Below are 11,231 nucleotides of genomic sequence, written 5' to 3'. Positions count from 1 at the left end.
TGTGTGTGTGTGTGTGTGTGTGTCTGTCTGTCTGTCTGTTTGTCTGTCTGTCTACAGTACACAAACACACACAAACACACACACGCACGCACACACACACACACACACACACACACACACACACACACACACACACACACACACACACACACACACACACACACACACACACACACACACACACACAGTATCAGTTATTGACTGGAGTAACGTGTGGTTAGATATCATTTTATGTAGTCTAGCATCTAGATAGGCAGATTATGAAATGCTGCAAATGCATAATTATTATTATATTATTATTCTATCTGTTGTTTTTGTGTTACTATGAAAATATTTGGGGTCCAGTCATTATGCACACTGTAGTACAACTGAACCAACGCTGTCTCCGTACGTAAGAAGCAAGCAGCCATTGGTTGACTGAACGTATGACGTTTCAATAAGGAAGTAAATCAGTTGCTGATATTAAGTTAAAAATGGCTGCGTACAGGTGCAGCTTCCCGGCTCTACTGTTCATTGTTTGTCATGCATCGGTGCTTATTGTCGCAGACACTCAAGACACGACCCCCGTCAGTGAGACCCACAGTGTCGTGGAGAACAATAATAACAACCCACAAAGAGAGCTTGCAGACGAAACAAGTCAGCCGACCACCGAATGGATAGCGACCCAGGTTGAGGAAGCGACTCCCGACGATGAGGATGCTGCTCCAAGCGACAACAACAAGGCCACTTCTGGACCTGAAGTCACCCACATGCCCACTAAAGATGACTTCCAGGAGGAGTTGGTCATCAGGCCGCTTCATTCGGGGGATGTTTATGCCAGTTTCCAGTTCCGCACCCAGTGGGACACAGACTTCATGGGAGGAAACAAAGGTGAGTGTAGCTATAGCTGCTACAGTGACTACAGTCACTGTTGGTTCAAACTTTAAGGCAGGGGTCATCAACGTTTTCAGGCCAAGGACCCCCTAGCTGAGAGAGCGATGAAGCGGGGACCCCCTCTATATTGTATAAAATTGTGTTTCAGATCAACTTTAGCTGCTCTTTTTTCCCTCTACACCTATAACTCTTTGCCAAAAATATCAGATCTACAAGCTCACAACGCCTTGCGCTGCGAGGCGTTGTGAGCTTGTAGATCTGCTATTTTTGGCCAAAGTTCTCCTCAGAAAAGGGATGCTATAGGGTTCACGTGGTTAATGTAAAAAAAAAAAAATCATATCACACAAATATTTGGCGGACCCCCTGTAGTAACTCTCCCCCTGTTGAAGACCCCTGCTTTAAGGCAACATTTGCCTCAGAATTGCTTAACTGTCTGCAACCCTTTTATTTTTATGTAAAAATACATGCATGCACTGTTGCAATTGCGACTGGCTGCAGCTAGGTTTTTTATTCGGGCAGCAGCACATAACCCATTCAGTGAAAGCCAGCTGTTTAGACCATAGACTATTAGACAGAGCGCTCACTCAAAACCCCTGCAAGTTGCAACCATTGTTGCACAGTGCACTTTCCTATCCCAGACAAAAACATTGGTAAAGAAAGAATAGCCTAGGACTACTGCTAGCCGCAAGCAACTCTTAGATTCCTTTTTTAATATCTGTAAGCTAGAGTTGCAACACCAACCCTTGACAGCCCATACATTCCAAACAGAAAAGTCCTATCTGATTCTATTAAACGACGTTAAACTGACCAACATTGCAGCTGTATGGAAAGCTTGAATTATCCTCTTTCTGTCTGCAAGTGTTGGAGTTTGGAAGCGCTCATGGGAAATCACTCAACAGTCCTGCTGCCTCCTGTTTTCGAAATTGCACATAATAAATGCAGGAGGCAGCAGGATGTTGAGTTTTTGAAAAGCGCTTCCAACACTTAAATACACAACACAAAAATAATCACATGCACGGAATTTATTGACAGAAAGTATTTCATATCATGTCTATGGTGTGCTACACAAATACGAACTTGACATCACATCCAGCAGCTTTTATGAATGTTAACCACATCACTCCTGAATTCCCTGTTATCAAATCATCTTTGATCATCTGGTCCCTTTTATCTAATCATCATCCATCACACAATAATAGTGACTTCTGAATTCATCATCAGTGGTGTGATTTTATTTCTTGCAGTCTCCCACTACCGCCTGTTCCCCAAATCACTGGGCCAGGTGATCTCCAAGTTTTCAATTAGAGAGCTCCACATCTCCTTCACCCAGGGCTACTGGAGGACTATGCAGTGGGGGCAGCCCTTCCTACCCTCCCCGCCTGGGGCTGAACTCTGGGTCTGGTTCCAGGACACTGTCACTGAGTGAGTATGGTGTATCCAATGAATAGAAAGAACCTGTAGGGCTGAACAATTAACCACTTAAACCCTATATACTTTGTTTGCCGGGATCCGCCAGGGCTCTATACTAGGCTTGGGTCAATTTCCGGTTTACCCGGTCTTGACTACAATTAATACTTTACATTACTGTTGACAATTTTCCAAAGCATACCTTGTTTGTTTTTTTTACGAGTTTTCCTCAGAATCCAGGAAGGCATTTGTTTCCTTTCATTTCACCAGCCGATATTGTCTTAGATGTTGGTACATCATGGCTATTTCTGAACATTGCACTGTTCTTACCTGTAGTGTGGATGGTGCATGGAAGGAGCTGACCAATGTTCTCTCAGGGATCTTCTGTGCCTCACTCAACTTCATTGACTCCACGAACACCGTTCAGCCTAGCGCCTCCTTCAAACCACTCGGTGTAGACATTGGCAATGGTAAGCTCCAAGGTCCCATTCATCCGAGACATTTCAAAACCTCCCTTTCCCTAAACCAGTCCTCACCCCCTACCCCTCTCCTTAACACATACATGTGTAGTTTGTGTACACACACATACATGCACGTGTGAGCATATGAAAATGTGGTACACTTCTGTAAATCAGCTCGTACACATTTGTTGTTTGCTCCAAATTTCTCAAAAAAAAATCTCAATATTGTAAAGTGTTTTACCCATACAGATAAAAGATGCTTTTAAAATAAACATTATTATTATTAATAATAAAAATATCAAGGGTATAGAAGGCTCCCTGCTGTCGCTTTTGCAAAGCACTCATTGCATGGTGTTTATACTGTACAGTACAGATATTCATATATTTTGTGGGGTTTTCCATTCAGTCACAGATCACAGCTTCCTTCGCTATGCCACCCTGCCACGTGAGATTGTCTGCACTGAAAATCTGACCCCTTGGAAGAAACTCTTGCCATGTGGCTCCAAGGTATGCGTTTGTTGTGTGTCATCCAATCAGGAGAGCGAACCCATTTATCAGCTTCAATTTTATAGTGTTACAATTAGAGTCCTGCATGGGTCCAATTTTGTATTTTCTGTTTGCTAAAGAGATGACCCCTGTTACTGAACAAGTAAGGCACCGTGGAGGGTTCAAAACCCATTCTCCATGGTGGTGTGCCACCTGCAGGCCCTGCAGTTAAAGTTTGTTGATTCCACCAGAGCGTTTTTTTCCTCGTTTAAAACGATCTTCTAAAACATTAATGTGGGAGCACTTGAGGGTGGAGTGGTTCTTCAGTGATGAGCATAGCGTTCTATCCAAAGTTGAACATTTTAAACACTCGGTAGACAGATTAAAAACAGCAAGAGCGCATTGCTTAGCGCAGAATAGACGATCAGCGTCTCGTTGCAATGCTGCTGTTTGTAGCATGGTGTAAATAAGCGTCTTGGTAGACAGAAGCCCGTCAAAGACTTTAAAGCCATCAGTACCACTTGGCGTTCGAACCATCTATTAAAAATGCACTGTTCATTCTTCTCCCTCATCCAGGCTGGTCTGGCTGTCCTGATGAAGTCAGAGAAACTCTTCCATAGTAGCTTCCACTCCCAAGCCGTGCACATCAGACCCGTATGTCAGGACTGGCAGTGCAAAACCACATCCTGGGAGCTCCGGCAGACACTGAACGTGGTCTTTGATCTGCACACCTCCGGACAGGGCAAGCGAGGTGAGAGAAGGCACTGGGAGAACTCTTCTGGTGTAATCTTTCATGAATGTAGTATTGCTCTGTCCACATTCAGCAGTATTGATTCGGGATAGTCGAATTTGACGTGTGGGTTATACGCATGTTTTACTTCTTTGACTTTAAATTTATGCCTGTCCGTTTTCTCAGAATGGTCTCTGTTCAAGATGTTCTCTCGGACCTTGACAGACGCCTGCCCACTGGCCTCCTCTAGTAAGGTCTACATCGACATCACAGACAACCCACAGGTTAGTATCCTTCTGATACTGTGCCATCCTCTCCATGTGAAAGACTCTGTACTGTAGCTTTTTACCCAAAATGTATTTCACTCCTTCGCAAACTTCAGAGTAATGGTGGAAATTGAATAAAATTAGGGGCACTTGGTAGTGAGTTAAAGGAGAATTCCAGACTAAGTTTTTCTTACGTTTTTATATGATATTACTATAGCCTAGGACGAGTGGTACAGTAGAGATAATTTTACTGTACCATCCCGAGTCCACCGCAGCTAAAAACCCGAGCGGATTGTCCATGCTCTAGATCGTGTATTGTTATTGTGATTTTATATATATTTTTTAGTTCATATCTGACTTTCCTAATGGCTAACTGTCCACGGTGTTTTTGTCCCAAATGGGCCGTCGTAGTGTTTACACTGTGATCACGGGCGAAATCTCGGCTTGCGAGACTTCCGGAGGGGCGCATCTCAAAAAACACCGTGGACAGTTTTCTGTCATTAGGAAAGTCAGATATGAACCCAAAAATATAATACAATCGCGATAAAAATACGTGATCTCGAGCATGGACTGTCCGCTCGGGTTTTTAGCTGCGGTGGACTCGGGATGGAGTTATGAAAATGTTCTACTGTACCACTCGTCCTAGGATATAGTAATATCATATAAAAGGTAAGAAAAACGTAGTCCGAAATTCTCCTTTTAAAGGGATATTTCCGTTTTTGGGGAGTTGTACTATTTTTCATATTTACACAGATTCAGACAAACTCATGGATGCCTATTTTGAAGGTATGTTGAATAGTGAACATATTCTAGTTCAGCTCAATTCTGGAATGACAATGGAATCAAGTTGTAGCTCCTCTCAAAAGTAAGGAAGTACTGTAGAGCTCAGAAGCTCATGATTGAAAACTTTGTACTAGCATAGTGTTTTTAAATAAATGTTAATTCAAATGTTTTTAAATAAATGTTTCACAAGTACATATAAAGTCTTAACAATGACATTATTGTTTAGAACTATTCGAATGCATTTATTTATTTACTTATTCAGCTGCCATGGCTGTTTGATAAATATGTTAATTTAATTACAATGTGTCATTGTGTCAGTCCATTTAAATTAAAGTTGAAAGTGTCATTCCCTACGATTGTGAGGACATGCAAATATCCAAGAACTGAGCTGATTCTAGACTAGGCTCACTGTTCACTAGATCTTCTAACTGTGTGCAGAGACATCAAAAAGGCTTCATGAATTTGTCTGACTCTGAATAAGTAGCAATTAATAATATTTCCCCAAAACCATCACTTTAAGAGAAGTACTCACTCTGCTATGGATTTGAGTCTATAATATAATTTGACATTGTATAATCAATTTCACTTCATTGTCATTGTACAATAAGTATGGGTACAAATAAAACAAATTCCCATTACTACAGTACATGCTGTCCAAAAGAATAGTTATGTATATATATAATGGATATCTGACAATTCTCTGGAAAAATAGAGATTTTAGAAGCACAACAATCTGCAAGAGCTTTGGTATGAACGTGTCCTTAATTGTAATTCTGTGTATGGGCTGCAGGGGGAGCAGTTTGATCTGACTCCGGCCACTCCCCTGCTGAGCCAGGCTGTAGTGCTGGGTGACAGGAGGACCTACGCTGTCTACGACCTGACCCAGGCATCCACCTTTGGCTCCCTGCGCTCACTCAACATGCTGCTGCGTTGGAAATTCACTGAAGGTGAGTAACATTATGGCAGGCAGAGCATGCCGTGTTTTCAAATATGGCCAGTATTTCTGTATTTGAAATGCATATTTCAATGACTTTAGAGTTATGTGTATTTCACAGGCCTGGATAGAAAATGTCCATCTTGCTAGCCTGATGTAACAAGATGCTTCTTAGAACAGTATAGTATTTTAGTATTGGTATATCTACAAATGTGCATACTTTGCCATTTTTCTTGCTATTTTTGCTATTTCTCTTTGTTATTGTTGTGGTGTGCTTGTCTCGTGTATATGTAACAATTTGAATCTTGAATCTTGACCGTCTCTCATCTGCCCCACACCGTGCAGGTGACATGCTGCGCCCCCTCCTCCATGCTGAACGATATGTGGCCGGCTATGGGCTGCAGACGGGAGAGATCCACACTCTGATGTACAACTACCACCCTTATAGGGCGTTCCCCGTGTTACTGCTGGACACCGTGCCCTGGTACCTCCGCCTCTACATCCACACGCTGACCGTCACCAGCAAGGGCAGAGACAACAAGCCCAGTGAGTGTTCCAGGAAACCCAACATAACTCGCACAAACATGCTCACATACACTGTGAAATACCCAGTGTTAATCTAAACTCTGAGATTGTGCAAAATGTAACCAAATTGACCCGTAAGGTTACATTTGTACAATGTTGAAGTTACAAGTGGATAAATTAACTGGGGATTTTCTAAACACACACTCAGACACACAAATACATGTGTATGAGGGTTGTATATTTTTGGGTTGGGGGGGGATCAAATGATTGATATTTTTTACATGCACAAGCAAGCCTGTATGTGCACTTGTGTAGGGTGCAGGGTTGCACTGCTCATGGGACGGCCTTGCACGCCTTGCAGGAACCTATTTGACCAGGAGCATGCGCAGGCACACGCATAGATTTAAAACAACTTTAAATTCACACCTCAACAAAGTTTACAAAGGCTCCGGACTCGCACCAGGTGGATTAACATAGGAATGAGCCTAGATGCATATCAATTGTCCATTGTGTGACCTGTAGTGTAGGTGTTAAGCGACGTGAGCGTCACGTCATTAAAAGAGTGCAACCACGTTCCAATTCAGCATTGCAACACTGGTAGGGTGTGTTTATTAGTGATGTACATCTTGCTATTTGTGTGCACCTGCTAATTTTAACCACAAGGAGGAGTACATGAACAGTGTTTTCAGTGTGAGCCTTTGTTTCCTTTGCCTAGTGAAACTGCAAAAACACCATGTCTCTGTCTCTCAATAATATATAATATATATAATGATGATGATGGTATAACAACAATAATCATGACTATGAGATGGTGGTTATTCCTTTGGCATGGCAGTATGGACTGAAATCATCATTGTATAGCACTTCTTCAAAACGGTTACAAAGTACTGCCTAACGTAGTATAAAATGGACATGAAATTGTATACCAGGCTACATCCATTACCAGCCGTCTAAGGACCGTCTGAGACCACACCTCCTGGAGATGCTGATCCAGCTGCCTCCGAACTCTGTCACAGAGGTCACTGTGGAGTTTGAAAGGGCTCTGCTGAAATGGACTGAATACACCCCTGACCCCAACCATGGATTCTATGTCGGGTGTGTCTACATTTTATACATACAGTATACAGTATACATTTTGGTCAGCTGTTCTGCTAAAATCGAGAAAATGGATGAAATAAAGTAAGATTTATTGTGTCCCATGGATACATTTGGGCTAATATTGACTATTGAAATGGGTAGAAATCTGTCTCGGCCTGGCCTGTTAGTTTTGCATTTGAGCCGTCTACAACTGAAATGAGATGGAAAAAATACATTGAGTCTTTAAATCTGAATGTCTCATGTTGAAAACGTAGTAATTTTAGGTGCTGTTTTTAAATGACAAAAATTATGGACTTATTTATTAGAGAAAACACATTTTAGTCCACAGACCCTCATCAGGCCTGATTGACTTGAAGAAGGTAGAATAAGTGACTGAAAGCTGTCCATTTCTCACTCAGGTCCTCTGTCATCAGTGCTCTTGTGCCCAGCGTTGTTGCTATGGATACAAACGCCACTCAGGAACGCCCGCTCTTCAGCAGCTTGTAAGTATAGCTGTTCATTGTTGACACACTGTTATTGTGTATTGCTGTCTACACATTCCAAATGTTTTGTGATAAACTGTCGAGAATGTTACAACCAGTGGTGGAAGAGGTTTTTTTTCCGCTTAAATAAAATTTACAATACCTCATTGAAAAAATACTTGGTTACAGGTAAGTGCTGTATTCAAAATGTTACTTGAGTCTCAAAGTACAAAAGTATTGGCATCATAATATACTTTAAGTACCAAAAGTAATCATTATTTTCAAAGTGTCTCAAAATCTTTCAAAAATAGCCGATCAACAAACTCGCAACGCGTTGCGAGTATAAAACCGAGCTTAATTGGTTAATATATTTATAATAATAATCTACATCACCAAAGTAACTAAAGTCTTCCAATAATTGTAGTGGAGTAGATGTAGAAGTATTGAAATACGGTCATACTCAAGTTAAGTAAAATTCCTAAAATACTTGAGTAAATGTACCTAGTTACTTACCACCAGTGTCTACACATTCCAAATGTTGTGTGAATCACAAGTATTAAGAATGTTTCAACAGCTTGTTGAACCCTAGCTGCTCCCTCACTCTGCTTCTCCTCCATCATGTTCCTCCCCTCAGTTTCCCCTGTAAAGAAGAGTCCAGCTACTTCATGCGTGTCTACACGGAGCCTCTGTTGGTCAACCTTCCCACTCCAGACTTTAGCATGCCTTACAACGTCATCTGCCTCACCTGCACTGTGGTGGCCGTAGGATACGGCTCCCTTTACAACTTGCTCACTCGTACGTTCCAGGTAGAGGAGCCCAGTCCAGGCCTGGCCAAACGAATAGCCAACTTCATCCGCAGGATGAGGGGCGTGCCACCAATCTGAAGAACACATGCAAACTAGACCCCGACCCCCATTTTCTAAGGAGGTTAGCCATTTGGGCTAATGCACTGGTCAATTCTAACATTCAGGGAAGAACTGTTTCGTGCACTGGGAAGTTTTTAAGAAAAAAACTTTTAACCTGAACTTTCTGTTTTCTTTTTAAAAGAAGACACAGGAATTTATTTTGAACTGGATGGAAATGGATTTAGCACATTTTCCCTGCCTCTTAGTGGGGAAGAAGTATCGATACTGCTGATTATGTGGGCTGGAGGATAAGGGCTCTACTGTTGTCATGTGGATGGACCCAAAGCTTTGTTCACTAAACCTCAATGCTGGTTGAATGTTTTTTTTGTTTGTTTGTTTGTTTGTTTGTGTCATCGATATTGTTCAGTATCTGCTAATGAAGCCATAACTCTACTATAGCTATAATTTCCTTGATGCCATTTCTTTGCTGGTTATTGGTAGTAGTAATAATAAAACGTTGTTTAAAAAAAAACAACAACCTCATAATTTGTATGTTTTATTTGTAAAGCACTTTGGGTAATTGAAACGGGAACAAACAGTAACAATAAATAAGTCAATAAGGAAATGAAAATGCAAGACATGAAATAAAAACAACGTTTCAGGAATTGACCTGAAATTGTATTAATTGAAAATTGAAAACTTTGGTAGAGGTCTCTACATCTTGAATACAACTGTAATCCTTGTTTTTGCGCTGTGCTTGTCATGGTGTAACTAGTCCAATTGGCGAGATCTCTACAGTAGCACCGTTGATTAGAAATGAATGGTCCAAAAATAGTATCCTCTTTGACTTACATTGCATGGTGAAACAGCTCTCAAAGTCACTTTTTTAGCACACGTACAAACACAAACAAAGCAGATTCTACCACTATATCACAAAACCCAGTATGGCACCGTTTTAAAAGAACAATGTCATACTGCGCACAATCAGCTTTGTTTGCATTTACATGCTAAAAGAGTGACTTACTGTACACTGTAAGTCAATGAGGACACTATTTTTGGATTATTAATTTATAATCAATGTTGCAAAGGAGCGATAGGCCTTTATCTCACCATTTGGACTAGTTAACATCATGACAAGGTAACTTCACAATTCGTCCCAAACCAATACCAAAGTGTCCTTGTGCTTTAAGCGCTTTAGGCAGGTTGTCCCAAATCGTAGACAGCAAGGGCTTGAACATATTTGACATCTTGTGTTACAGGATAGTCAGGAGTAGCTTTTCATAATCACACTAAAGCGTGACCTCAAGGGAATTATAGCTTCACTGTACAATGGTCCCTGACAAATGTTAAATGTCACAGTATATAAGAATAAAATACCATATAAGAAAGGAATTTAATCAATTTATTGCTAAATAACTATGGTTTTCAAAAGGGCATACACCTCAGCAACCTGTGCATTATGGGAGGTATTTGTGGGGTTTGGATTGCTTTGTCGAAGATTCCTAGTGCATAAAAAATGGTCTCTAATTAACCACAGAATTATTATTAAAACATTTTTGACACTTGAGCCTATTTAATGAATGCATGATTGAATGTTGAATGTGGCCATTGGCAAAATGTCTCCTTAACAAACTGCCTTTCATTGTTTTGCTTGCATCTGGTGGTTTACTGATTTGCTCATTGTTCAGTCAGTTTGATGCAGTTTCAGCATGTGCTGTGGCCACTTCTCACTCACCTAGTTCTACTGTTAAAGAATCACAAGCTGTGTGTGAAGATTGCCATGTATTCTTATTCTGTTAACCAAAACTCCATAAAACTTTGTTTCAGTTGCTATTAAATTATTAACCACTCTGAGAATGTGTTAAGAGATGTGGGAAAACTGGGGTTTTAATTATTGTATTTTCAATACACTGTTTTATTTTAAATAAAATGACGAAAAGCTTGATTGTTGTAGTTTTGTTATAGAATTGGACAAAAAAAAGAATTCTTCATATATTGTATGTGAGACTATAGGGTCGTTGTTGACAAACAGTCACATTGGCAAAGCCAGAGTTGGTACACACTAAATATCCCAAAAATGCAAATCCAGTTTAGAAGTTAAAATGATTGGATCATGTCTGGGCATATTAAATGGATAACATGTAGGAACAAAATGATAAAAGATTATTTCCCTGCACTGTTTCTAAAATGCAGAAGAGTTGAAAGCTGTATTACTTGTCCCTGAGTGTGCACTTTATGTAAATAAACTTGGCCCCACTTCTGGCAGACCTAGAGGGGACAAACACAGAAGTCTCTGTCTTTGGCTAGTCAGCAATTTCTCCTCTTGCACATGTTCAGCGCTACCGTGGAACGGAAAAAGAAC

The 11,231-nt window shown here is 40.8% G+C and overlaps 1 protein-coding gene across 1 annotated transcript; it reads left to right on the top strand.

The window, feature by feature from the left end:
* The first annotated feature begins 463 nt into the window (after positions 1-463).
* Positions 464-10,812, top strand: pigt (phosphatidylinositol glycan anchor biosynthesis, class T). Its single transcript, XM_084068062.1, has 11 exons — positions 464-870; positions 2,118-2,295; positions 2,617-2,750; positions 3,148-3,248; positions 3,804-3,978; positions 4,144-4,241; positions 5,797-5,953; positions 6,286-6,486; positions 7,395-7,560; positions 7,962-8,045; positions 8,659-10,812. Exons 1-11 carry the CDS (start codon positions 474-476, stop codon positions 8,906-8,908), a joined length of 1,941 nt encoding a protein of 646 aa, XP_083924188.1. The 5' UTR covers positions 464-473; the 3' UTR covers positions 8,909-10,812.
* Positions 10,813-11,231: the final 419 nt, after the last annotated feature.

Source organism: Gymnoscopelus microlampas (assembly GCF_963454915.1).
Source record: "Gymnoscopelus microlampas genome assembly, chromosome: 10".
Taxonomy (NCBI): domain Eukaryota; kingdom Metazoa; phylum Chordata; class Actinopteri; order Myctophiformes; family Myctophidae; genus Gymnoscopelus; species Gymnoscopelus microlampas.
This window is presented reverse-complemented; position numbering and strand designations above follow the sequence as displayed.

Coding starts and splice junctions, on each gene's coding strand:
- pigt (XM_084068062.1), top strand. CDS start 474: ATGGCTGCGTACAGGTGCAGCTTCCCGGCTCTACTGTTCATTGTTTGT. Junction 3,249..3,803: donor TCTTGCCATGTGGCTCCAAG/GTATGCGTTTGT, acceptor TCCCTCATCCAG/GCTGGTCTGGCTGTCCTGAT. Junction 3,979..4,143: donor CTCCGGACAGGGCAAGCGAG/GTGAGAGAAGGC, acceptor CCGTTTTCTCAG/AATGGTCTCTGTTCAAGATG.